Here is a 27,997-nt window from a genome sequence, read left to right on the forward strand (position 1 = left end):
CCTCCAGCTTCCTTTCGTTTCAGGTGTGTCCATTATAAACAACATACGGCTGGGTATTTTTAAAACCCACTGTGAGATTCTGTTAATAGACACATTTTACCCATTTCCATTTAACACAGGCTTATCCACCTTTGAGCTTTCTACCTACTATGCTTTCTTATTACTGTTTTCTTCCATTTCATGCTGCTGTTGAATTGATTGAGTTTTCCCCTTCATGTTTTTCTTCTAGTGTTTTTAGGAGTTGTGGCAGAGGCTGCTGATTGACCCCCCAAAGTCCACTCTCACTTTTACCTTATATATGGAACGTAGATGTAGAGGACATTGTTCTGTTCATCAACATTCTTCTTCTCTTTTCCTTTCTGGCATGTGGGAAGATTGTATTTCCCTTCTCCTTAAAGTTAGACACAGCTACATGGCTAGTTGAGCCAACAAAAGAGGAGCAGAAGTGAAATGTTACACTTCCAAGTGAAAGGCTCTAATTGCTGATGCTCTTCTCTCCATCCCAGCTGAGAGCACAATCACAGAGGTTCATATCGATATGAAGATGGTGTCACAGTGGAGGAACTTGGAATGCAGAGCAAACGCACAAAGGAACGCTGCTGTGGACCATTACATGGACCCCAGCAGGCTTCGTGTAAGTGAGAAGTATGCTTCAGTCAAGCCACTGAGATTAGGCAGTTTGTACTGCAGCAAAAACTAGCTATTTGGATACATCTGAGGTTAGTCATGCATCCTTGAGGGTCAAGTAAGAGTTCTAGCAAATGATAAACTGAGGTGACTAGGCAAGTGAGCCTTCTAGGAAAAGATTTTTAAAGAAATAAATTCAGCTGGCCTGAAGTTTCTCTTTTTGTCCTTAATTTTCCTTCTTGGAATGTAGACATGATGGCTGGAACTGTGGGAATTATCTTGAGAGCATGAGGAACAGGGGCTCATCCAATGGTGCAGTGTGGACAAAGGAAAGGAGTTGGGACCCTGTTGACATCCTGGAGCTGCCATACTTTGGACTTCCCACATCTGGGATTCATTTTTGGGAGAGGAAAACAAACTTCTGTTTTGTTTAAGCCATTGTTTTTCAGGTGTCTATTCCTAACAACCCAATACAATTTTTAACTGTTATGGAAGGTACAGAGGTAATTTTTATTCTTCTATTATTTACATGAACATTACTTTTTATGTTCTTATTGTGGAAACTTTCAAACATATCCAAAAACACATTGAGTAGTCATCATCCAGCTTCAGCAATCATCAACTCATAGCCAGTCATGCTTCACTCACATGCCCCTTTCCCATCCTGAGTTGATATCTATATATGTATTACATCTATATATAAAATATATAATGACATCTATATATAAAATATATAATTACACACACACATACATATATATATGCATATATATATGCATATATATGTATATATATATATGTGTGTGTGTATATATATATATATATATATACATGTATTAGAGACAGGGTCTTGCTTTGCTGCCCAGGCTGCTCTTGAACTCCTGCCTCAAGCAATCCTCCCACCTCGGCCTCCCAAAGTCCTGGGATTACAGGCATGAGCCACTGTTCCCAGCCCTGGGTTGATTCCTGCAGCTGGTTCTGCTGCTCTCATGGGTACCATGTTGTTTGTTTTCAACCCACCTCTGAGAAATGGACCTCCCTGTGCCCCACCCCTGACCTAAACTCACCTTCTGCAATGCTCCTGGTCTCTGCCTTGGCCTCAAGTGACAAGGTCCTTATAGTCTGTGGCTTCTTGTCTCTATCTCAGGCCTCTTTGAGACCACCAGTCCTCTTGGCACTTCTTGCCTCCCCATCTGAGGGTCCCAGGGATCTTGGCGACTTGCAAGCTCCATGGTGAAGTGTACAGGGTTCAGACTCATCGCTTAGGCATCTCCTTTGACTTCGGCTTCCTTTCACCTCTGAGCTATGCAGTCTCCTCATGTCATATTCTCAGATCTCCCTTCGCCTATTGGGGTGACACAAGGGAAGGAGGTGGAGGGCAGGGGCAGGCAGCAGGCTGCAGCAGTACCTCAGCCTCCTCACACTCTGTCTCGGGGTCATGCATGGGCTTTTGTCTCTTCTTGTGTAGCTGGAAATTTCTCTGTTCTATACCCCATCTCTCACCTCCTGCCACCCTCTGCACATGGAGCCTTACCACTAGGCTGAGAACACCTTCTGGTTTTCCCAAGACAGTTGGGGTTTGCACTTGGTGTCCCCAACGTATTTATCAGTAGTGCCCCTTTCACTCTCACAATCTATGGTCACCTTTTTTTTTTTTTTGAGACAGAGTCTTGCTTTGTCACCCAGGCTGGAGTGCAGTGATATGATCAAGGCTCATTGCAACCTCTGCCTCCCGGATTCGAGTGGCTCTCCTGCCTCAGCCTCCTGAGTAGCTGGAACTACAGGCATGCACCACCACACCCAGCTAATTTTTGTATTTTTAGCAGAGACGGGGTTTCACCATGTTGGTCAGGATGGTCTTGATCTCTTGTCCTTGTGATCCGCCCGCCTCAGCCTCCCAAAGTGCTGGGATTACAGGCGTGAGCCACCATGCCTGGCCTCAACGACTTTTTTACACCAAGCATTTCCACTCTGGCAGGGTGGGGATGGAGTAGGGTGGTGGTTATAATCAATGTGTAACATGGGTGCACGTGTGGTCAGCGGGATGCTGGTCAGTTCACTCAAACTGCCTGGCATGGCATGGTGGCAGCTGTGGCCATCTCATTTTGGATTTAGCATGTGGGACACAAAGAAGCAAGAAGACAAGGCTCTGGAGACCCTGGGGCTGTGTGGTCAGAGCTGAGGTTGGTGATGCATTAGGTGGGAGGCTTGAGAGCATAGGGTGGGCACCCTGGGGACAAAGAAATGAGATGTCATCCTGGAATCCTTTCCAGTGGTGGAAGAGAACTGCAGGGGATGGGCCCTCACTTACTGAACTACCTTTTCAGGGGCTCAGTAGGCTGGGCCAGTCTGAGGGCCAATACAATTCTTTATAGATGGGAGGGCTGGGGACACATATCTCTTGGGGATACCATGTCATCTGAAGACGGAGCAAGACTGGGGACACTTGGTCCCTCTAGAGTGCTCTCAGACCTACTCCCACCCCAATGCCACAAGCACAACCTCCCCTTCCACACTTTAGTGTTGCAGCATATGATATATGTTCTCAGGAAGAGTTCCTCCTGCAGTTCAATCCTCAGTGATGGTGAGGAGCAGCAGGAAGGGCCTCTGAGGTTTGCCTCTGAGAGTCCCACCAGCAGCCTCACCCCTGCTGAGGGGGGAAGGGTGGCTCCAGTGATCTAGGCCAACACTGGCTACAGACCTCACAGGAGTCTTTCTCCTGACTCCCACCCCATCCACCCACCTCCTCTGCCTTGCGGATCTCCAATGCCCACTGCCCACAGGTCCAGACCACTCCCGGCTTCTTAAGACCCCTGACCACCAGCAGAACACCCAAAGTGGTGGTGAAGGCTTTGGATGAAGCTTGGCTTTCTTGCACTAGCCTGTGAATCTCGTTGCTCACACCTGTGTGGTGTCATCTTGGGAGCCTGTCTACCTGGGACAAGAGGTCTCACCCATGTTCCCCTCAAAAGCCCCTCCCATTCAGCCCCCAGCTACCAAACTGTGTCTTCCTGCTTCCAAAAGTTTTTGACCCAAACGGGTTGCTCCCATTGGATTCCTATTTCACTTGGCATTCTTAGCTCATCAGAGAGCAGGAAGCCTTTATGACCTTGAGTCTGCTGTGTTCAGCCTGAAATTCTGTAGCGCATCCCCAAGTGGGACTACATGAGCCAGCTGAGAAGGGCTTAACTCAGCAGTTCCCAAACCAAGGCTGCACTTTGGAATCCTGATGCCAGGTGTCACACCAGCCCAGTTAAAGCAGAATCCCTGGGTGGGTCCAGGTATCAGTATTTTTTTTAGTGTCCTAGGGGATTGCAACGTCCTATGTTGAGAATACATAACTCAGAGACTTAAACCATTGCCAATCAAGGGTTTAAACATGTCTCACTGTTGGGGTAGCACTTAAGGGGTTAGTCACGCAGAATTCCTATTATGCCCAGCTGCAGACCTATCCAGTCTCATGCCACTTGCTGCTGTGAGTAGGAGGTGGGCAAAGCTGTATCCAGTGCCCCTGAATGGGTTCCCTTGGAAGAGCAGGATTCAGTCAGAAAGTCCAGGTACCCAGCTGCTTCACTGCCACCTGCAGCTACTGGAGATGATGGGCATCAGGCTGAACCCTGAACCCTCACACCTGCTACAGCTGTTCTGGATACACACACACACACACACACACACACACACACACACACACACGGATTGAGGAAAGCATCACCCAGCTACAAGGCATAAAGACCCCTGCACACCTCCCCACTGGCCCTCCAATTGCTTGTGCAGGGCCTACCATGGAAAGAGCCTGCAGAGGGTTGCAGACCTCAGGCTTCTGGGATGGAGGTTCACACAAACATCTGAGGGACAGGCTGAGAGTGAGGGACCTTGGCCATGGATGATAAACCAGAGACAGTGAGAGACCATCTGAGAGATGGTTGCACCATAGGTGCCCAGAGACAAAAGGACACTCAGCAAAGCAGTGACCCAGCAGCACCAACCCAAAGCAGGCCAGCAGAGGGTGAGGCAGCCTGGGGGGAGGACAGAGAGGGGACATGGGGGTGGAGGAGGGGCACGGCTGCTTCTGAGGCAGTGGTAGGATTTAGAGGCTGTGTGCCCAGTGACCTCCAGGAGCAGAGGGACAGCCCTTCCCCCTGCCTACCCCTCATCCTCTGTTTGTTTACCTGCCCCCATGCCACCCCCACCACCATCCTTCCACACCCCTTGAGTCTCTTTCTCCTCCCCCATCTCATGCCTGGTTCTCCCAGGAAGTGACCAGCAGAGGGGAGGGAAGCCTTCTTATGCAGCCCTAGGGTGGGGAGGCAGCAGACACAGCTGCTGCCCTTAACTCCTGCTCTGGCTTCCCCAGAGGCTGGCTCTGGCTGGCTGCTCCCCCACTGCATCCCCCACCATAAGGCGCAGGGTCTGTCCTGCTGTTGCCCAGCTGAAGTGGCCTGTCCTCCTGGCTCCCTGCCAAGCATGCTGCTGGCCCTGAGGGCCCTGCCAAGCACAGGCCTGTGGAATCCTGGCCTTCCCAGCTGGCCCTGGCTGCAGCCAGACTCTTTGATGTTCTGCTCTGAACGGAGATGCCTGGACAGGGGCTGCAGAAAACTAAAGCCCAATGCCTACTTCCACTGTGGAAGGGGCCAAAATCAGGCTGACTGAGGCATCAGTGCTTGATCTCTCTTGGGCCCTGGGGTCTCTCTTGGATGCAAGACTGGCCAGGTATCCTGTTAGGAAGAGGAGCCTAGGGTTGGTGACCTGAGGACAGGTACTCTAGACCACACCACGGAATCATTCTGGGTGGAAGGCAGAACAGTTAGGGGCTGAGCCCTCCTTGGTGAGTCTAATCTCCAAAGGGCAAGTGTGTGGTCAGTAGGGTCTTTATTGGAAGAGAGATCCAGCCTCTTTGGCTCTGCCAGAGCCCTAGGTCATGAGGATTTCGATGTCAAGCTCCAGCCGGCTGGCTCTGACCTCATAGCGGCCCCGGATCAGGCCTCGTTGTTGGCTCGCATGCCAGCGCCAGTGAGACTGGATGATGCAGGCTGCTTGGCGTGCCTGGAGGAACCGCCTGCGGGCCTGCCACATTCGAACCTGTGCCTGCACCTTCACCACCGCCCACTCCTGGCAGGTATAGAGTCTTAGTGCCAGGCGCCGTCTTTGCTCCAACATCTTGGTCTGCATTGACCTCCACCAGCACTGGATGACCCAGGCTCTGAGTGCTGCGTGCAGTAATGTCCGGCGCACCATGTTGCCACGCCACCATGACTGAATCTTTATGGCTCTCTTCTCTAACTGATTGCGGGGAAGGAAGAACAGGGAGATGCTCAATGGGTCACTCTCCCCTCCTGTTCCTATCCCCACCTCTGATCTTGGGAGGAAGGAAGGCCCGGCCCAGGTGCCTCTGCCTTCTTGTTTGTTTCCAGTCCCCCTCTCACCTTCAGATACGGTTCGTTCTCTGTCAGGCAAGTCCCTCCTACAAGGGCCTTACTCACATTTTGTGTATCCATGGCCCTGGTTTTTAGGGTCCATTTATCTATCATTTAGACCACCCTAGTCTTTAGCCCCGCCCTCAACTGTTAGTCACACCTCCATCATTGGACTCCGCCCACTTGCACACAAGACTCCACCTCTTCAGGTCCTGTCTGCACACATTTTAACCACATCTCTCTCTCCTCTTCTCTTGCTTGCATCTCCTTTGCTTTATTTATTCCCACCATTTTTGGAGCCTACCATTTATCTCCTGCCTTCAGTTTATTTCCCAGACCCAGTGGCATTTCTGTTCCTCCTGATGGCAGTGAAGAGAGTCATGCAGCTTACCTGCAAGTAAGGAGTTTTACTTTAAGCCTACTCATAGTCAATTTGGATTTCCTGAAGCTTAAGTGTCAGGGTGCCTGTCAGGGCCTAAGCAATGTGTTCATACAACTGTATATTTTTGAAATAATATAAAATTTGTGAAACACGATATTTTAGCTGCAATTGGAGAGGACCTCTGTCTGTCTTCCCTCTTACGCCATCACTCTCCTCCTGTTGAGTAGTGTGGAATGGCAGCCTCTTTTGCCATGTGATTAAGGGGAGGCTGAGTTGGGATAGACTTAGTTTCACAGCATAGATTTATGTGGTTCACAGTCACGCTTGGGAATACAGAAATCCTTGCTGGCCATTCTGCTGTTGGTGTTCATTCATTCACCTTGTGTCATGGCGTGAAGATGCGGGGACAGAAGCGCTGCTATCCTGACAATGTGTCTTCCAGGGCCAGTACCAGAAGTGTTTGGGCAGGGGAGGAAAAGTAAGTGTGAAGAGTATGAAACCAGAAGTCAGTCTGTAGAAAATTCTTCCTTTTATTAGACGTGTAAAACTGTAAGTGGAAGATTCAAGTCTCATCAATGCCTGATTAAAATTGAAATTCGCTCTTGTTAGGAATATACTTGACAACTCAGTGATACAATTTTAAACATTTCAAACTTTTTTCTTTTCTTGGTGGAAATTTCGTGAATAGAATTTATCTAAATTCCTGTGATTGTAGGGCACAACCAGCAGAACTACCGTGAACAACGTGGAAGTCAGTGTGAAAAATCACATGCTTTATGCATCCCAAATGTCGGTAATATTTCTGTAGAAAATGCAGTTGTAAAATCATCCTATAAAGAAACATTCAAAAGTTATGCAGATAAAATGTAGAAAAATATAGAGGTGTGTCAGTTAATTCATAGAAATATTATGTTATGTTTGAGGTATTTACCAAGCTAAAAAATGTGTAATTTGTTATGATTTCTTTTATCATCTTAAATAGTCACTAATTTGACATCTATGATTTTGTGTGCTTTTCTTAAAGTAGGCCTTCCAGATACATTTTAGGTCCCACAAAACCTGGATCTGTTCTGCCTCGCTGTAAGAATGTTGTGCAAGCAGATCTCCTGGGAGCTCACAGAAAGCTATGCTTCTAGGATTCAGAATTAGCACTGGAACTGCACACACAGGTGATGCAGAGATGCTGGGAGTCCTTTGAGACCTGGGAAGCCATTTTGGCTCTGGCTTTTGCGTGCATTTCATTGTTCATCTTTCTGCATAAAGGTTTCCTGGGTGCCTGCAGCTAGTAGGGCCACACACTGTCCATAGCTTCTGTTTATACGTTTTTGAGAATCCTCCTGCCTCATATCATTGCTAGTACTGCTCATCTGGGCATCTTACAGGTTCTGGACCCACTGTCAACCAAGCAAGCTTGGTAAACCAAACATGTTTAAAGTCCTCAAATAGTGGATCCTATTGCTCCATTAATGATTGCCAATCTGGGTGAGCAAAGTGCTGGAACCAGCCATCTCAAGAGCCTTCACTTCCTCAGTCCTCCCGTTAGGCATCCAGCCCTACAGAAGGGATCACTTAGTGGCCAGTGTTCTGGGGCTCAGCCCATCCAGGCCAAGTTGCCATGGTCAAGATGCCACACTCCACCATCCCTCCCCCATTTGGGCCTGGTTGGGAGTTACCATAATTCCATAACTTGTCTACCTTCTTAGCTGTCTCTGGAAAATCCTGCCAGAGTTCACAGTTTTGCAGTTGAAAGTGGCAGCAGATGGGGATGGGGGGTAAGGCAAAGTCCCTAAATCTTACTAAGCTTTCCCAGAGCACAGTCCTTTGTCTTGATTTCCTTACTGCTGCTTCTCCAGCTTTCTCTTCTTTTCTTCTTGCTTGATATATATTTTTTCTGATTATAAATATAGTATATTTCTGTTGCCAAAATTTCAATATACAGACACACATTAGGTGAAAAGGGAATTTCCCATGAAATTTTTCCCCAGAGCTATTCGTTTAGACCTTATACCGTGTATATACTGATAGAAATTTTCTAATAAAATAACTTATTTTTAATTAAACATGTACATTTTAAGTATATTCTTGTAAAAATTTATGCATTTCAAACTTTACCCTGACGATCAGTATTATAACTGGTTCCAGCTTGGAGGGTATCCTGGACAACTAGCTATGCATTTATCTTTTTTGTTTTTAACTGTGCATTTGTAAACACAGTACATCCATGTACCTAAAAAATACATAATACTGTTTTTAATGTGTTTCTGTATATCTTTTTAATGAATTGAAGTAAATCATATAACATAAAATTGATTGTTTTAACCATTTTAAAATTCTAGCCTCCAATTTTATCTAATTTCAAAAAGAAACCCTGTACCCATTAAGTAACAGTCATTCCCCATTACCTTTTTCCCACCCTAGCCCCTGACAATCACTAATCTGCTTTTTAGCCTTCATGAATTTGCCTATAAAAGACATTTCATATAAATGGAATCATACAATATAGGGCCTTTTGTATCTGGCTTCTTTCACTAAGCGTAACATTTTCAAGGCTCATCCATGTCATAGCATGTATCAGTACTTCATTCCTTTTTATGGCTGAATAATATTCTACTGTCTGATGTACTCTATTTTGTTTGTATATTCCTCAGTTGATGAGCATGTGAGTTGTTTCCACTGTTTGGTGATTGTGAACAGTGCTGCTATGAACATTCTTGTACAAGTATTTGTTTGAACACCTGTTTTCAATTCTTTTGGGTACATACCTAGGAGTGAAATTGCTTGGTCATATGGTAATTCTGCGTTTAACTTTCTAAGGAAGCACAAAACTCACACAGCTGAGCCATTTTTTATTCTCACCAATCTCTGCATCCTCACCAACACTTATTATTTTCCTTTGGAAAATTATAGCAATCTTGGGTGTGAAGTGGTATCTCATTGTGATTACAATTTTCATTTCCCTAAGACCAATGACATTGCGTGTCTTTTCAAGCACATGTTAGCCATTTGTGTGCCTTCTTTGGAGAAATGTCTGTTAAAACCCTTTGTCTGCTCTAATTGGCTTATTTGTCTTTTTGTGGTTGAGTTGTAGAAATTCTTTATACCTGATGGTCAGCAGACCCTAATCAGATATATGATTTGAAAATATTTTCTCCCATTCTGTAGGTTGTCTTTTCACTTTCTACATAATAGTCTTTGTTTCAATTTTGTCAAGTCCAATTTATCTATTTTTTCTTTGTTGCTTGTGCTTCGGGATCCTAGCTAATAACTCACTGCCAAAACCAAGATCATGAGGATTTACCTGTGTGTTTTATTGTAAGGATTTTTTAGTTTTATTGGTTACATTTAGATATTAGCTCAGTATTGAATTAACGCTTGTAGATGTTGAGGAAAGAATCCAACTTCATTTTTTTGCATGGGGTTATCCAGTTGTCCTAGCACCTGTGTTGAAGAGACTATTCTTTCCCCTGGGTCTTGGTACCCTTGTTGAAAATCAATTGAACATAGATATACGGTTTTATTTCTGGTCTCTCTCTCTCTCTCTCTGTATCTATCCAAATGCCAGGATAGATACCACACTGTCTTGATTATGACAGTTTTGTAGTAAATTTTGAAAAGAAAAGTGTGAGTCCTCCAACTTTGTTTTTTGTTTTCAAGATCATTTTTGCTATTCTTACACCCTTGCAATTCCATATGAACTTTAAGATTAGTTAGTCCATTTCTGCAAAGAAAGGCAGTGGGAATTTTGACAGGGATTACATTAAATCTGTAGATCCATTTGGGGAGTAGTCTTCCAACCCACAAACATGGAGTATCTTCCATTCATCTACATCTTTAATTTCTTTCAACAGTGCTTTGTAGTTTTCATTGTACGTGTCTTTCATCTGCTTGGTTAAATTTATTCCTAAGCATTTTATTCTTTTTGATGCTATTACAAATGGAATTGTTTTCTTAATTTCATTTTTGAGTTGTTCATTGCTAGTGTATAGATATACACATGACTTTTGTATGTTGATCTTGTATCCTACAACCTTGCTGAATTAGCTTAGTAGCTTGAATAGATTTTGTTGTGCATTCTTTAGAATTTTCTTTATGTCTTATTGTAAGTAAGGTTATTTATCTGCAAACAGGTAGTTTTCCTTTTTAAATAAAGTAAATACAGCAGACTGTAATTACTGCTTTCATGGAGGGACTCTGGAGTTCTCTATTTGGCCTTTTATGCTGACATTACTCCGTTATTGAGTATTTCTTAAAGTAAAAATTATCATCAACTTGCTTTATAATTTTCCTTTTTTTCAGAGTATGTACAGCATAGAAATTGCTATTTTTTATTTTTAAAGGGGGAATTCTATAAAGTTTGTGTGTGTGTATGTCTGTGGTGTGTGTAAACCAACTAACATATTACCTCTCAGTTTCTGTGGGTCAGGAATTCAGGGAGTCTTACCTGGGTGGTTCCATCTCAGGTTCTCTCTTGAGGTTGCAGTGAAAATGCTGGCTGGACCGCTGTCATTTGAAGGCTTGACTGGGACTGGAGGACCCACCTCCAGGTTCACTCACATGGCTAATGGCAGGAGGCCTCAGTTCTCACTGGCTTTCTTCTTATTTCTTGTGCTTGGTTTTCTTTGGGCTTCTTGGATCTGTGAGTTTGTAGTTTTCCTCAAATTTGGAAATTTTTAAGCCCTATTTTTGCAGATAATTTTTCTGTCTTCTCTCTCTATCCTCTGGGACTTAAATTGCATGTGTATTAGGTGATTTGAGGATGTCCTACAGTTCACTGATGTCCTTTCCCTTCAATTTTAAAATTCATTATTTTTAGGCTAGGTGTGGTGGCTTATGCCTATAATCCCAACATATTGGGAGGCTGAAGTGGGCAGATCACTTGAGGTCAGGAGTTCGAGACCAGCCTGGCCAACATGGTGAAGCCCTGTCTCTACTAAAAATACAAAAATTCACCAGGCATGGTGATGCATGTCTGTGACTCCAGCTACTTGGGAGGCTGAGGCAGGAGAATTGCTTGAACCTAGGAGGTGGAGGTTGTGGTGAGCCAAGATGGAGCCACTGCACTCCAGCCTGGGTGACAGAGTGAGACTCCATCTAAAAAACAAAAAAATCGCTATTCTTTATGTATTAAGTTTGAATAGTTTCTATTATTACATCTTCAAGTTTCCTAATATTTTCTTCTGCCACATTAATCTGTTGATCCTGCCAGTTGCATTTTTCATCTGAGACATTGTATCTTTCATCTCTAGAAGTTCAGTTTGGGTCTTTTAAATATTTTCCATGTCTCTTCTATTTAACTTTTTTGCCACACAGAATGCAGTTGTAGTAATTGTCTTAAAGTCTTTGTCTTCTAATTCTGATATCTAGGTCAGTTTTGGCTGGCTGATTTCCTCCCTCATTATGGGTTGTATTTTCCTGTTTCCTTGCGTGCCTGGTAATTTTTTTATTGGATGCCAGACATTGAGAATGTTTTTGATGGATGCTGGATATTTTTATATTCCTATAAATATTCCTGTTTTTTTCTTCAGAGTGCAGTTAAGTTACTTGGAAACAGTTTGATCATTTTGGATATTGCTTCTAAACCTCGTTAGGCAAGGCGAGAATCATGTTTAGTCTTAGGTTAATTACTCCCCACTACTAAGGGAAAAGCATTCTGAATATTCTATCTAATGCCCCATGAACCGTGAGGTTTTCCTGTTCTGGCTGGTGGAAATAGGCACTATTCCTAACCCTGTGTAGGCACTGGGTAAGTATTGCTAGTGGTTCTTTCCCTGGTCTCAGGTAGTTTCCTCCTGCGCATATGCTGATTGGTGCTGTGCTGGATACTCAAGGGGAACCTTCTGAAGATCTGCAAATTTCTCTCTCTGTAGCTGTCTCTCTCTTATAGTGTGCATTGTGAGTTCCAGCCTACTCAGTTTCCCTGAACTTCCAGCTTCTTTAATTCAGGGCATCTGCCAGGCCCTGTCTGATCTCTTCTTCCCTGTGCTATTGCCAGGAAACTCTCAAGTCCATGGGATTCATTGTGCTTGTGTCCTGTCTCTCAGGGATCACCGTTCTTTGTTGCCTAATTACCAGTGTCTTAAGAAGTGCTGCTTTATATATATCTGGGTTTTGTTGTTGTTGTTTTGGTTGTTTCAAGCAGGAGGGTAAGTCAGGTTCCTGCTACTTCATCTAGGCTAGAAGTGGAAGTCCTATAGAGTTTTCATGTACACTCACATACTATTACGCATGAAACAAAAAAGTTCTGGAATAAGTCTCCAGTTCCTCCTCTGTAAGCACCTGGTAGCAGACCTTCCAAGAGGGTGGGAAGAGATGGTACAGGAACAGTTAAGGGCATCTTCAGTGTCTTCCATACTGGGTTTGTTCCATGCGGTCTGGGCTGGGATGGCTCCACATTGCTCTAGACCTCTTGTTCAGGTTCACTCTGAAAATACCTTCTTAATATTTATCCTCTCTTGATTCCTTTTCTCCCTGTCCTCTTTCCCCACTCACCCCTCATTACCTGCCCTTCCTCCCTCCGAGCATTTACACCCGCTGTGTGTCCTGTCATAGCTTTCTTTACTGCTCACATAATCATACCTAGCCATCAGTCTATTTTACAGGTATGGGTATTGTCTTTGCTATACAAATAAGAGCATTTAAAAAATGTATGTTGCGGTCGGGTGCGGTGTCTCACGTCTGTAATCCCAGCACTTTGGGAGGCCAAGGCGGGTGGATCACGAGGTCAAGAGATCGAGACTATCCTGGTCAACATGGTGAAACCCCGTTTCTACTAAAAATACAAAAAATTAGCTGGGCATGGTGGTGCGTGCCTGTAATCCCAGCTACTCAGGAGGCTGAGGCAGGAGAATTGCCTGAACCCAGGAGGTGAAGGTTGCGGTGAGCCGAGATCGCGCCATTGCACTCCAGCCTGGATAACAAGAGCGAAACTCCGTCTCAAAAATATATATATATATGTTGCTTTCCTCATGTCACAATATGTTCTGGAAATATCACCAAATCAGATATTTGGTGATATCTGATAGATATCAGATATAGATATAACCATTGGTAATATCTGGTATCTATATCAGATATAGATATAACCATTGATAAAACCAATGGTATAGATCTAACCATTCTTTTTATTGACAATTAATACTCCAAGGAATGGAAGTACCACTATTTAGTCCTCCATTCCCTTACCGATGGGTATTCTTTTGTTCATCATTTTTATTCGCTCCTACGTATTGTGTGGCATAAATGTCTTTCTCGTGTGTCATCACACACTGATGCTGAGGGAAGGTGTTCTCTTTTCGGGTCCACGAGGGGGCGTAGTTTTAAGGGCAAGAACTTCCTAGCGCCATGCACCCCTCCCATCTCTCTCAGTCTGGGAGATTTAATGGTTCAAGTTTCACAGGTGCGGGGAGAAACTAAGAGTCAATCACTCCTGTGGCAGTTCCAAGGAATTCCTTTCATTGGCCCGGGGTCTTAGAGAAGGTGGGGGTTCCTCCCAGGTTAAAAGTCCCCTTCTTCCACACCCCTTCGGACTCCATGTTTGGGTCCCCTTCCACGAACTCTCCCTTCATGGAAGCCGTCTTTCTCTCTCCTGGATTTTCCCTCTGGAGTCCCCTTCCACACTCTCTAGTGGAAGCCTGTCTTCCCCTCCTAAACTCCATTTCTCTTTATTTCCTAACACTCTCGTGGAAGCTGCTTTCCTCTCCTGGATTCCATCTTTCTGGATTCTCTCACTCAGTGTGAGAGTTAGCTGTTTCTTTTTCTCTCCTCCTCCTGTTTCTCTCTCTTTAAATAAATCACTTTCTACAAACGCTTTTGAGTCCTGCATTTACTGAGCACTGTGCAGTCGTCCCCTCTCTCATTCTCGAGAGCGCAGGAGACCAAGAACGTGGAGAAACGTTCACTCAGGGGAGCTGAGAGCACCCTGAACCCCTGTACCTCAATATTACAATGTTAACATTCAGGGCTTCTCACAGGAAAGCGTGGCTTATGAGCCAAAGGGTATGGAGGGTATGGGTCTATTAAATTTCAATAAATGATGCTAAACTGCCCCTTTAGAAAGCCATAATTCCACCAACCATAGTGTATGAGAACACCATGCGTCTCTGCCAACAGTGGGCATTATCACACTTACAGATTCTTTTTTAGTCTAAAGGGTGTAAAGTAATATAGTAACTTTATTTTACATTTCTGTTGCTACTGGAGGATTGGGCATACTTTCATATGTTTATTGATAATGTTAGGTTGGTGCAAAAGTAATTGTGGTTTTTGCCATTACTTTTTTTGTTGTTGAGACAGTCTTGCTCTGTCGCCCAGGCTGGAGTGTAGTGGTGCAATCTTGGGTCACTGCAACCTCCGCTTCCCAGGTTCAAGTGATTCTCTTGCCTCAGCCTCCCGAGTAGCTGGGATTACAGGCATTGGCCACCATGCCTGGCTAACTTTTGTATCTTTAGTAGAGATGGGGTTTCACCATGTTGGCCAGGATAGTCTCGAACTCTTGACTTCAGGTGTTCTGCCTGCTTCAGCCTCCCAAAGTGCTGAGATTACAGGCTTGAGTCACCTTGCCTGGCCTGTTTTTGCCATTACTTTCAATGGCAAAAACCGCAATTACTTTTACACAATCTAATATATATTTGCTCTTCTATTTGTATTATTTTGGCCATTTTTCTGTTGGGTTGTAGTTTTGTTAACCGGGACAACTCTGCAGGCATTCAAACTGTTTCTCTGTCATTTGTTTGCACTTCTCCTTTCTGTTCTTTAACCTTTGTTTATGAAAATATCTTTTGCCAGTGAAGCATTTCAGTCTCTTTCCTAGATTTTGTGTTTCCTGTCTGAACTAGAAAGTTCTCTCAAACCTACAAGTCATACAGTATTGTCTCAAGCTTTGTGGAGAGGGAAATATTGATCACAGGTAAAATCTAGTAAAAGGGAAGAAAGGAAAACATCAAGAAAGTTAATTAGGACATCCAGGAGAAACTATGGCCATCAGCTAGAGTCTTAAGGTGAAAGACAGAAAATAGGTAGGGCGCAGGCAGCAGGTAGAATGGTTTGTCTTCTGTTAACCACAAGAGCGAGGGAGCCAAGGTCCAGATGGAGGTTGCATGTGGAGCTGCCCTCTCTCACAAACTCCTTGCCCGGTTACTCTGGCACCGGTATCCCAACCCCCACAGTTATAGAATTATAGTGAGAGAAACTATGTGGAAATGAGATAACATCAGCAAGAGGAGGGCTCCGTTGTCTGCTGAGCTCTGCACCAGGGGAGGCCTGCCAGGTGATGTGTGGTGGTATCAGGAAGGAGAAGACTAGTGGTCCCCAACCATTTTGGCACTAGGGACTGGTTTCATGGAAAACAATTTTTCCATGGATGGGGTTGGGGGTGTGAAACTGAAACTGTTCCACCTCAGAGCATCAGGCATAAGATTCTCATAAGGAGCGTGCAACCTAGATCCCTACATGCAGTTCACAATAGGGTTCGAGCTCCTATGGGAATCTAATGCAGCTGATCTGACAGGAGGCCGAGCTCAGGCCGTAAAGCTCACCTGCTGCTCACCCTCTGCTGTGCAGCCCTGTTCCTAACAGGCCACAGACAGCTACTGGTCCCTGGCCTGGGGTTGCGGACCCCTGCTGTAGACTATAAACTATACTTAGGGTGTGGAAGGACTCGCTTGAGTCCACCAGCTGGCAGGCAACTCCTGGCTGTTGCTGCTGCTACACACCCAAGTTGGACAGCCCAGGAACTGGGACAAGGGCTTTAAGACGTGGGGCCCCCTCTCTTCCAAGTGTCCTTGGACGGGTCTGAGATCCTGGCCCAGATCTCATTGCCTGACCATCTTGTCAAGGATGGGCCATGCAGTGTGCTGGGACTGGTTGACTGGGAACTGGGAGTCAACCACCTCAGGAGTTGTTTTTCCAGTTAGATTTTAGTCTACCAGGAATGAAGGTTGATATGTGTTGAGGGGTGAGGGGTCCAACTTTATTTTTCTAGACGGACCCACCATTTATTAAAGAAGCTGGGATTTTTGCATAAAATTTAAATACCACCTTTATCATTTATTAAATTTCCATATTAGTTGGGATCTATTTCTTTTTGTTTTTCCATTCTGTTCAGATAATTTGTATGTCTACTCCTGCTATTTGGGGACCAGTCACTTCAGTTACTTTAGAGTGCTAAGTCTGGGCCCCTTGGCTATTCTTTTTTTTTTTTTTTTTTTGAGATGGAGTCTGGCTCTGTCACCCAGGCTGGAGTGCAGTGGCACAGTCAGTCGAGGGTCACCACAACCTCTGCCTCCTGGGATCAAGTGATTCTCCTGCCTCAGCCTCCAGAGTAGCTGGGATTACAGGTATATGCCACTGTGCCTGGCTAATTTTTGTATTTTTAGTAGAGACGGAGTTTCGCCATGTTGGCCTGGCTGGTCTCAAACTCCTGACCTCAGCTGATCCACTCACTTCGACTTCCCAAAGTGTTGGGATTACAGGCGCGAGCCACCACGCTGGCCCCCTGGCTATTCTTTATTAATGATTTCTTGGTAACTGGATATTTGTTTTGAGAGATATGCCTTTGTACCATTTTGTATGATTCAATTCCATTGGTATTTTATTTAGGATTGTATTAATTATATATTCATTATCATAATCTATTCTCTCTCTCAGAGGATATGTTAATAGTCTTACCATCCAAAGATGTCTTTCAGATCCTGTTTTTTGCCTTTTAACTTGACCTATAGGTTACTTCATACAGGTTCCATATTTAATTGATTCCCAAGTATTTAACAGTTGTGGGTTTTTGGGGGGTATGATGGATGGGATATTTTATCCAATTCATTCTTTATTTTCCTACGGTAATACAGAGAAACACTATGAATTTTTGTGTATTTATTTTTTGTTAGGTCACATACCAAATTCTCTATTAATTCTCATAGACTGTTTTGTCCTCATTAGATTATCTTGGATTTCTAGGTACTTTATTATTATTTTTTATTTTTATGGGTACATAGTAGGTGTATATTCTAGGTACATTATTATATCAGCAGCGGAAAGAAATAATTTTTATCTTCTTTGCAAAATGTATTCTAATGTTTTCATTTTGCCATCCTGTTACATTTGCTGGAATCATGACCATAATATATATATAGTGATAGCAGAAGGCATCCTTGTCAGGTTCCTAATTTTAATGCAAATGGCTTTTTAATGGAGATGGTGCTCTGTCATCCAGGCTGGAGTGCAGTGGTGAATTCTTTGAGCTCGGGGCCTCACACACTCTTCCCTCCTGGGCCTTCCATAGCTCTGGGATTACAGGTGAGTGCCATTGTGCCTGCCGCCACCACCCCTCCTCCTGCCTGCCCCCACAGCATCTTTAAAAAAAAAAAAAAAAAAAAAAAAACCATTGAGAATGCTCCTTGCCTTAAAAAAACAAAAAACAAAAAAACCCCAACGATCTAGTCTTTAGTTTTTAGCGGTTTCTTTCTATTCTAGTTTTTCTCAGAGTTTTATTCAGATTGGCTGCTGAACTTTTTTTTTTTTGAGACAGAATATTGCTGTTGTTACCCAGACTGGAGTGCAATGGCATGATCTTGACTCACCGCAACCTCCGTCTCCTGGGTTCAAGCAATTCTCCTGCCTCAGCCTCCCGAGTAGCTGGGACTGCAGGCACACGCCACCATGCCCAGCTAATTTTTTGTATTTTTAGTAGAGACGGGGTTTCACCTTGTTGACCAGGAGGGTCTTTGATCTCTTGACCTTGTGATCCACCCCCCTCGGCCTCCCAAAGTCCTGGGATTATAGGTGTGAGCCACCGCGTCCAGCCGGCTGCTGAACTTCATAAGCAGCATTTTCAGCATATATTCAGCTTATCAGGAGGCTTTGTGCTTTCCTTTTATATTGTCCATGTTCCCTTCCTCTGTCCCTCCCTCCCTCTCCTCTCTCCCTCCTTCTCCTCCCTCCCTCCCTCCCTCCCTCCCTCCCTCCCTCCTCCTCCTTCCTTCCTTCCTTCCTTCCTTCCTTCCTTCCTTCCTTCCTTCCTTCCTTCCGCTGTTGCACAAAGACTCAAGTACAGTGTTGGAAAGCACTGTGGAGAGCGGCACCATGTTTCCCTCTGATTTTAATGGGGATGTTTCTTATGCTTTCCCACCAGCGAGGATATTAGCAGGAGTTTCATTTTATGTAGCCTTAGCAAATTAAACACGTTTCCTTCCACTCTTGTGTGCTAATTGTTTTTTTAATCAAGATGTTTATTAAATGCTTTTCTTTTTAATAACAGCATGTAACCACCTAGTGGGTTCTTTTTGCCTGCTGTCTAGACAGAGCCAATATCAAGACGGGAACTGCAATAGAGAAAGAGTTAAATTCACCCAGAGCTGGCTCTGCAGGAGACTTGAGTTTTATTAGTACTCAAATCAGTCTCCCTGAAAGCTTGCGGATAGGGGGTTTTAAGCATAATTTGGTGGATAGGGGCGTTAGCAAGTAGGGAGCACTGATTGGTCAGATTGGAGATGAAATCATAGGGAGTCGAAGCTATTCTCTTGTGCTGTGTTAGTTTCTGGGTGTCGAGGCCACAAGACCAAATGAACCAGTTAACTGATCTGGGTGGTGCCAACTGATCCATCAGGTACAGGGTCTGAAAATATTTCAAGCACTGATATTAGGTTTTACAACAGTGAAGTTATCTCCAGGGGCAATTTGGGGAGGTTCATAATCTTGTCGCCTCTAGCTGCTTGACTCCTAAACCTTGACTCTCCCATGCCTCCTCCCTCCCCAACAAAAGCATAAGAGGAAAATCTAACCACCTAGTCAAAGATCATCAATAAACAGTTCCTAGAAAACAAAACAGCTGGGGAAAGAAAAGACTCTGAACATATGCAAGGATGCTCAACTCACCCATGAAAAGATAAAGAAACAGACTGATAACGGGTCCTTTGTGTTGGAAGGATGGAGATGCTTGACTCTTGTGGCTAATTCATTTAGTCCTGCATAGGCAGTCTAGTCTCCAGGCAGGAAGGGGGTTTGTTTTGGGAAAGGGCTGTTACCATCTTTGTTTCAAAATTAAACTATAAACTAAATTCCTCCCAAAGTTAGTTTAGCCTATGCCCAGGAATGAACAAGAACAGCTTGGAGGTTAGAAGCAAGATGGAGTGAGTTAGGTCAGATCTCTTTCACTGTCAGAATTTTCTCAGTTATAATTTTTGCAAAGGCAGCTTCAAGCAGGGAGGATTTCCATGGTTTTCCTCTTTGATCTGTTAATACGGTAAATTATATCAATATATTTTTCCTATGGAAACCTCCTCACAGTGGTGGACTTTAGCCAGATTTTAGGCTACCTGACACCTTCAGGGAAGTTTAAACTTTCTCTCTGAAGTTTTGATAATTGAGTCTGCTGAAACAGACTGACACAGATTAACAGGAGAAGAGGCATACAAATATATTAGCATGCAAGCACATGGGAATCATACAAGTATGAAACTCAAAGAAAAGTCAGACAGTGGAAGCTTAAATACCCTCTTCATATGGGAGAGGAAAGTGGAGGATGTAGACAATTTTAGAGGAAGAGTAAATGATTTTTAAGAACGATGAATGAGCCTGAAGCACAAACAATAGCTGAAGGCAAAGTTCTTCTAGGCTCCAGGAGGGCTGGTGGCTGTAGGAAGGTGAGGGGTGGAAATGCATTGCAAACAAAGGTCGTCTTCTTAGGCAGATAAAGTCTCTTGGTGACACCCCTCAGAACAGATGAAAAGTCTGCTTATGCAGATGATCTTTAATTTCTTCTTCAGTGAGTATCCCTTTTAAATTTGATTTCAAACAGTGGATTGAAGGCAATTGTGTTTCTTTAAAAAAAAACTTCCCTCAGTCAGATAAAGGAACCTCAGAGAGTTCCTTCCTGCACTTGCAGGGAGAAACAAGGGAAGATCAGAGACCTTGATTCTGAGGCAGTTTGGGAGGCCTTGTGATAGTCTTTCATTCAAGGTGCTTGGTGCGCTGAATAGCAATACTTTGGGAGTGTTGTTTCCTAAGCCCAACACACCTGAGCCCTTTCCCCATGTCTGGGGACTCCCCTTCTTACCTATCTGGGTGGGAAACAGCCTGCCTCTAATTATAGAACTGAAAATACCAGTTTCTCACTTTCCCAGCTCCCTTGGCTGCTGGGACAGACATGTGACCAGGTTTAACCAATCAAATTTACATGCTGAGAACTTTCAGTCTATAGCTTGGGATCCAGAGAACAAGGATGGCATGCCCTGTGCTGGTGCTGGGATCCTCAGCAGGCTGATTCTGTGGTATGATGTTTTCCGTGGTTCTGGGTGCATGACTTCTCTTTGATCTGCCTGTTTTCTGAGCCTGGACTTTCTGACAATTTGGTGAGCTACTAAATATTGTTTCAATACACTTATATTCTGCCTAAATAAATATGAATCTGTTTATGTTGTTTGTAGTTAAGATCAATGACTAATATATTTACATTTGTAGAGTAAATCCTACTCATTCAAGCAGTATCTGAAATCACCGTTGAATTCGGTTTGTTAGCATTTATACTTGTGTTCATAAATCAGATTGGCTGATAGTTTTCTCTTCTTGCACTGTTCTAGTCTTATTTTAGTGTTAAGTGGGTGCCAACTTTTGGGAATGTTTTTGGTTAGAAAAATTCCTACAGTAGAATTGCTAGATCAAGGGGTCTGTGTATTTTCAGTTTTGATGGCTATTGTCAAATTGCTATCCAAAGAAATTTTGCCAGGTTCCATTCTGAGCAACAGCGTATAGCACTGCATGTTCCTCTCCATCCTTCCAACACAAAGGACCCGTTATCAGTCTGTTTCTTTATCTTTTCATGGGTGAGTTGAGCATCCTTGCATATGTTCAGAGTCTTTTCTTTCCCCAGCTATTTTGTTTTCTATGAACTGTCTATTGATGATCTTTGACTAGGTGGTTAGATTTTCCTCTTATGCTTTTTGTTGGGGAGGGAGGAGGCATGGGAGAGTCAAGGTTTAACCTTTTGTCCGCCAGTGACCTGTTGGTCTGGTTTAAACTCAGTTCCTTGATGTTGATTGTAATGGCTGTTGAAACTGGAAGAGACCCTCACAGAGACCTGCAATGCAGAGGGAAGATGGCATGTTGGGCTCTGCCTTCTAACTCAAGGCATTCACTTTCCAGTCGCATCTGACAGTTATGCAAAGATTTTCATTGAAGTCTGGTGGAAAAAATTTCATATTCCTTAATGATAATCAGCTGTACTATAAACCAGTCAGAAGTTGTTGCATTTTTCTATTTCTAACAAATGGGTCCAAAACCAATACAATGATTTTCTAAGGTGAGGAAATTCTATTTCCAAAGTTTTAAGTGTTCAGCTGAGAGAGTTCTTATGAGTGGGCCACATTCCTTTTGGCAACACAATCACATAAAGAAGGAAACATTTCAAAACATCTGTTTTCTAAAAGCATTTCCACGGTATCTTAATTTGGCTGATGAGGAGCTCCCTCTAGGGGAAAGAAAAATATCAGCACCAGGGTTTCTTGCTTGTGCATTTCAGCCTAGGGCTTTTTGTGGAAATCTTTTTAATCCCCTTGCCTGTGCTGGTAAGGCTTAGTATTGTTATCACTAGACAGTGTGATCCATAAATGCTTTGTCAGTGCAGCACAGTCACAAATGACCATCTCTCTGCGTGGAAAGCACATATATTGGTCTGTCTCTCTTACCAGAATGTGACCATTATGTGGGGAGGGCTTTGCCTGTTTTATTGTTTTCTTTAAAAAAATGCCAATAACAGTACCTGACACATAGCACAGTTCAATAAGTTTTGAATCAATGAAAAAACCTTTGAATAAAAGTTTTGAGCTAGTGTTGCTTGGAATCCATGACTAGGCTCTGTGACCAAGGGCAGGCATTTGTCTGTGACCTAAGGCTGAGTAGCCTGGGCTGAGGGTGTGGGTGAGGCTTGTTTAACTGGCTTATGCCAAATATATTCATTCAATGCTTATTTATTGAGCACCAGTATGTGCCAGACACTGTTGTAGGGGCTGGGCTCCTAACAGTGAAAAGGGCAGGCAAGATTCCTGAACTTAAGGAACAGTGATATAGAGAATGTTGAGATGGTAATACTTGTTATGGAGAAAAATCAATCAGGCAAGAGAGACAGAGTATTCTGACATGGAGAGGAGGTCTCGATTTTTTCTGTGGTAAGAGAAAACTTCACTAAGACGTGAAGGAGGTTGAGCAGACATCTGGGAGACAGTCAGACATCAAGGCACCAAAGCAGGAACATGGCCAGCATGTTTGAAGAACACGGAGGAGGCTGGTGCGACAGAGCCGAGTAAGGGACAGGGAGAGGGATGGGGGCTGGTGTCAGAAGCATGTGGCCTCCAGATATGAAATCTCTGGAGAGAATGGTTGAAGATTTTCCAGCAGTGAGAAAGGACCTTGTGAGTCAAGGGCAAAGCAGGCCTAGACCTTTCCTGCATCCTTCCCTGCTTCTAAAGGCGATTTTCAGGTTTTCTCTGAAACCATTTTCCTGGAAAGAGTCAGACCATGAAAATGAGGTAACAACACCTGAGGTGCTTCTGCTGCAGAACCACGAGGTGCGAGGTGTTCTAGGCGAGTTTGAGGTACAGAGGGGAGAACCTGCTGGAACGGATTCTGGCTGAACTAAGCCGGTGAGAGAGAGCACTTTGGACCCTGGACGTCAGAGGTGGAGGAAGGGACCATCTGTCTCTTTCAGCTCCTGTCTGCAGGGCACCAGGCCCACTTAACCCAAACCTGTGACTACCACTCTTCATTGAAGAATCTTAATCTAAAAACTCTCAAAACCTCCCAACAGCCAGAAAGAAACAGCCTCCACTGGAGATGACAAAACAAGATTAACCTTTTTGGACACTGATATGATTCCTTTTAGCCTCATTTTGTTGTTGTTAGATTCTTTTGTATTTTTTTTTTTTTTACAGTCTACGAATCATTCTGAACTTTGTGGTGTAAGTGGCAATGGTGCTGTCCTGGGCTTCCTGCTGGCTAGTTGAGGTGGGGTGTGTGCTGGTGCCAATACCTCTTACTGTCTCTGGATTCATGACGTATTCAGCGAGCCTGGCTCCGGATGGAAGGCCTGGTTGCAGTCAGCACTCTGAGTCTGCCTGATCACCGTATTAAGAGTCACTGCTCTGGTCACACACCTCGTTGTCTATGACAAACAAAATGCATTTGTTCAAGCCCTAATCTGTATAATGAATTAGGGTATCTGATGGCTCAGGTTCCTGAGAATTCTTAGTAGGACACATGAGCATCAAGGGTTGGAGTTGTAGGGGAATGACTTTGCCATGGCAACCTTGTATATATCTACACGCTCTGCAAAGGTGAAGGCTTGAACCACAGCGAATCTGAGTCTTGGCAGAACACTTCTTGATCCCCACCAGAACAGAAGGCATGCTCTGAGGCCCTTGTCTCCCTTGAGAGGCTGTGATGAGACAGTTTCCTATCTCCTCCCTAGTTCTGGGGAGGTGTGGGGCTTTCTGCCTTGTGCCTCTCAGAATACAGCTGCACATAGCTGCAGTCTCGAATTGGCTCAACAGCAACAGGGCGTCCCACGACTTGCCCTGTAGTTATCGAATCCCTTTCGTGTTGTTCCTTTTGTTGTGTGAGACAAGAACCACAGGGAGCTGGCACTTTTGCCTAATCTTCCTTTCTCTGTCTACGTGAGTAATAAACTATCAGTCTGAAGTGGCTCGATTGGCTCCGTCAGACCTTGGCCTTAGTTTTCTCTTGTGTGTGCTTGACAGAAGGCTGCATACTGGGCATACTGGGGGTCTGTCGTGGTTACTGCGAGGCCTCTGGGCCGGGAGAGCTGTACATTGTAATGCTGGTGCTGTGCCTGTGTGACGGGAATGATATAAAAGACCAGTGGAAACGTGAAGCAGTGGCTCCCTGTGGCAAGGGGAACCGCACACACCTTGACCACATTCCTGGCGGTTGTTTGCACCCCTCCTTGCCCCTTGTGGGTGGAAGTGGGGTTCAGGGAGGAATCAGAATCTGCATTCTAAGTAATTGCTGGGACTCCTGAGGGGAGTGTAGCTTGTTTTCCGACCTGCATATTCTACAGAGCAAAGGAAACTTAGTGCTAGGTTGAAGTCTGTTGTGCCTTGAGTTTGCTGTGTAGCCTACTCTCTCAGTGGAGGAACAGACCTGAATCTTCAGACGAAGGTTGAAATAAGTTTCCAAATAGATCAGTAATCACAATAAGTTCAATGAGCTAAACGTGCTCATTAGAAAGCAGTTGGACAGATTACATTAAATAGACCTAGATAATGTTTGTAAGAGATATATCTAAAACAAAGTAACACAGGAAGTTTGAAAACAAAAGGGTAGAAAAAAGATGTATCAGGCAAATTTCCAATCAAAGAAAACTATCACAACAAGATATAATTTAAACCTTAAAAGGAACGAAGGAGTCCACAAGCTGTGGCCTGCGGGCCAGTTGAACCCACTGTCTTTTTTTAGAAATAACATCTTATTGCAACACAGTCACTCCTTTTTGTTTACATGTAGTCTGTACATTGCTGTTGAGGTACAATGGCAGGGTTGAGTGTTGCAGAAAGTCCAGGAAACCGGAGAGACCAATGGGTGAAGCAGGAGGATTGTATTAAGGTGGCCACCGGCTCAGCGGATTTGCATCCCAAGGCTGAGCAAAGGAGAAAGAAAATAGGGTACTTTTTATGCGTCCAGGATGACATAGCAGCTAACAGGTTTACAGAAGCTAGAACAGAGAACAGTTAATTAATTTCTAACATATCTTGTGATGAACATTACATTTGAAAAATAGCATTTTGAGAAACACATTGTACATTCTTTGGGTGTTATCTTGCCCTGTGACCTTGCAGCTGGTCAGCAAGAAAAACAGGAGTCTTGAGATGCCTGGGAACCTTGCTGAGAATGTGGGGAGAATAGACAAGGTGGGTTTCACAGGGAGTTAGTTAATTTTAAGCAGAGCTGGGGGTTAGGTTTTATATTGAACACAACACAGTCAACTTAATTTTATTAGTAGCAATTACAGACTACCATTGTGATTATTTAATTTCCCTCTTCAGAGTAGTTGTGACAGATACTGAATGGTTGTCAAAGCCTAAACTATTTACTACCTGGCTGTTTATAGAAAAACTTTGCCAACTCCAGTTGTAAACCAATGACAGGAACACTATTCTAAGATGCTATAATATTTGGGAATTTGTGTGTACACAGCATAACTTCAAAATATAAAAATAAAAAGGCTGATAGAATTAAAAAGTAGATAATTCTACATTTATACCTGTTTCAGACACTCATGGATCAAGGGGACAGAAATATGACAATAGGATATTTGAAAAATTCAGTACACACACACACGTACGTACATTTGAATGTGGAAAATCGAGGCAATTGGGCAGAGAGTGGCAGAGCTTAGGATCATATGCGTTGATGCATGAGGGGTCATGACCAGCCAAAAGTATGAAGCCACCAATGTTATAAGGCAGAGAAAACAAAGACAATAGCAATCATGAAGAAATGGTAACAAGAACACTTAGAGCATAAAAACATCGGCCTAAACTGGAGAGCCCAGCCCAGAGTGAATGGCACTGAAGTCCTGAGGAAGTCCCACAGCTACCTTGCATTCCATTCAAGTCTTTGAGATGCTCCATTTTACGACTTTTTCATTTGTTTGTTTGAGACAGCATATCGCTCTGTCACCCAGACTGGAGTACAGTGGGTCAGTCTCGGCTCATTACAGCCTCCGCCTCCCGGTTCAAGCAATTCTCCTGCCTCACCCCCCTGAGTAGCTGGGATTACAGGTGTGCGTTGCCATGCCCAGCTAATTTTTGTGTTTTTAGTAGAGGTAGGGTTTTGCCATGTTGGTCAGGCTGATCTCAAACTCCTGACCTTAAATGATCCACCTGCCTTGGCCTCCCAAAGTGCTGGGATTACAGGTGTGAGCCACCGTGCCCCACCCATTTTATGACTTTTTAAATTTTTTTTGAGATGGAGTCTTGCTCTGTTCCCCAGGCTGGAGTACAGTGGAGTGATCTTGGCTCACTGCAAACCCCGCCTCCCAGGTTCAAGCAATTCTCTGCCTCAGCCTCCCAAGTGGCTGGGATTATAGGCTCCTGCCACCACGCCCGGCTAATTTTTGTATTTTTAGTAGAGGCGGGGTTTCACCATTTTGGCCAGGCTGGTCTTGAACTGTTGACCTCGTGATCTATCTGCTTCGGCCTCCCAACCATTTTATGACTTTTTAAGCCTGCATCTGCCCAACACTCTTCTTTGTATTGATCTTGTATTGGCCGTCCATCACGTGAGCTAGTTCAAGAGAAGCCATCCTTCTTGTAACAAAGGGAAATAAAATGAAATCTTCTTTTGACTCTCTTGCCACAGCTATGACGCAGTGCCATGGTGGACACATAGATGGGTGGGTAAAGTCCATGAGAACCTGGTCTGCCAGGAAGTCCTAGTGGGACTTGTCCCTCCACCTGGTGCTGGCTGTCACAGCTAATCTTGAGGTTTCTGGCATCCATTGGAAGGAAATAGAGGCATCAGCCCTGATATATTAAAATAAGCGTGAGAATACCTGGGTTCCCTATACTGTGTCATGTGTAGTAAGGAACAAGGGGTTGGGAATCAGTGCTATATGAAAACTATAAACTTTGTTACCATACCACTTTTTTTTTCATTCCCCATGTATGAAACCTTTAAAAGAAAGAGGAATAGTGTGCCTCCCTGGGAGGCATTGAGGAGAGCTGGAGAGCATCTAGATTTGACATGAGGGAAATCCTCAAGTGCACACAGGACATAAAAGAAAACAGACCCAAAGACAAAAGATCAGGGCCAACGGAAACATGTCCAGGGCCAGCTAGGGCCTGAGAAGAGGGTACAGAGAGGGCCCTCAAGGAGCAGTGTGGCCTTGGTCCTTCTTTTCTTTTTTCTTTTTTTTTTTTTGAGATGGTCTCACTCTGTCTCTCAGGCTGGAATGTAGTGATGCAATCTTGGTTCACTGTAATCTCTGCCTCCTGGGCGCAAGCAATCCTCCCACCTCAGCCTCCTGAGTAGCTGGGATTACAGAGTGTGCCACTATGCTCTGGCTAATTTTTAAATTTTTTGTAGATATGAGATCTCGCCGTGTTGCCCAGGCTGATTTTGAATACCTGGGCTCAAACGATCCACCTGCCTTGGCGTCCCAAAGTGCTGGGATTATAAGCATGAGCTACCAACCCCAGCCTCTATCATCTTAAAAAACTACATCAGGAAAGAACTGTGCACAGACCACACAGAAGGAGAACCTGGTGAGTGATGGGATTCAGATTTCATGTATTTTTACTTACACCCCATCCTATCTTTGACAGGAGGGAAACAGACAAGTGTTTCATTCCTGTCCATAGAACCTCTCCCTGAAGAAGACCCAGCTATATGGTCAGCATCCTAATCCCTGGGCTGTAGTCACTTTCGATCTCATAATTTTTCATCACCTTTACCCATGCCTGGTGACTGAACCATCTAGAAACAAGCTTTGGGCTATAGGAAGCATAACCATATCCACCCAATCAGCAGAAGTATCCCGTGACTATCCCGGCATGAGAGGGACCCTGGA

General features: G+C 44.2%; 3 protein-coding genes across 5 annotated transcripts in view; 2 read left to right on the forward strand and 1 right to left on the reverse strand.

The window, feature by feature from the left end:
* Positions 1 to 4,895: 4,895 nt before the first annotated feature.
* Positions 4,896 to 6,174, reverse strand: IQCF6 (IQ motif containing F6). 2 transcript variants are annotated; one of them, XM_035275693.3, is made up of 2 exons: positions 6,051 to 6,167; positions 4,896 to 5,903 (listed from the first exon to the last, which is right to left on the reverse strand). In XM_035275693.3, the coding sequence occupies exon 2, from the start codon at positions 5,860 to 5,862 to the stop codon at positions 5,539 to 5,541; it is 324 nt and encodes a 107-aa protein (XP_035131584.1). In that variant the 5' UTR covers positions 5,863 to 5,903; positions 6,051 to 6,167; the 3' UTR covers positions 4,896 to 5,538. The 2 variants fall into 2 exon arrangements, with proteins under 2 accessions (XP_035131584.1, XP_017820179.2); XM_017964690.3 differs by having other exon boundaries at positions 4,899 to 5,907; positions 6,051 to 6,174.
* A 68-nt stretch (positions 6,175 to 6,242) lies between these two features.
* Positions 6,243 to 27,997, forward strand: part of LOC100409913 (IQ domain-containing protein F5-like) — a 60,829-nt gene continuing 39,074 nt past the window's right edge. The window contains exons 1-2 of one of the 2 annotated variants that reach the window (XM_035275688.3): positions 6,243 to 6,438; positions 27,514 to 27,692. The gene's annotated coding sequence lies outside the window, so the exon portion shown is untranslated. Of the gene's footprint in view, positions 6,439 to 20,605; positions 20,766 to 27,513; positions 27,693 to 27,997 lie in introns of those variants that run through there. The other variant, XM_078351051.1, reaches the window with a different exon arrangement.
* IQCF3 (IQ motif containing F3) overlaps positions 20,606 to 27,997 on the forward strand; it is a 56,670-nt gene continuing 49,278 nt past the window's right edge. The window contains exon 1 of the mRNA XM_054245694.2: positions 20,606 to 20,684. The gene's annotated coding sequence lies outside the window, so the exon portion shown is untranslated. The remainder of the gene's footprint in view (positions 20,685 to 27,997) is intronic.

This window comes from Callithrix jacchus, chromosome 15 (assembly GCF_049354715.1).
Source record: "Callithrix jacchus isolate 240 chromosome 15, calJac240_pri, whole genome shotgun sequence".
Classification (NCBI taxonomy): Eukaryota; Metazoa; Chordata; class Mammalia; order Primates; family Cebidae; genus Callithrix; species Callithrix jacchus.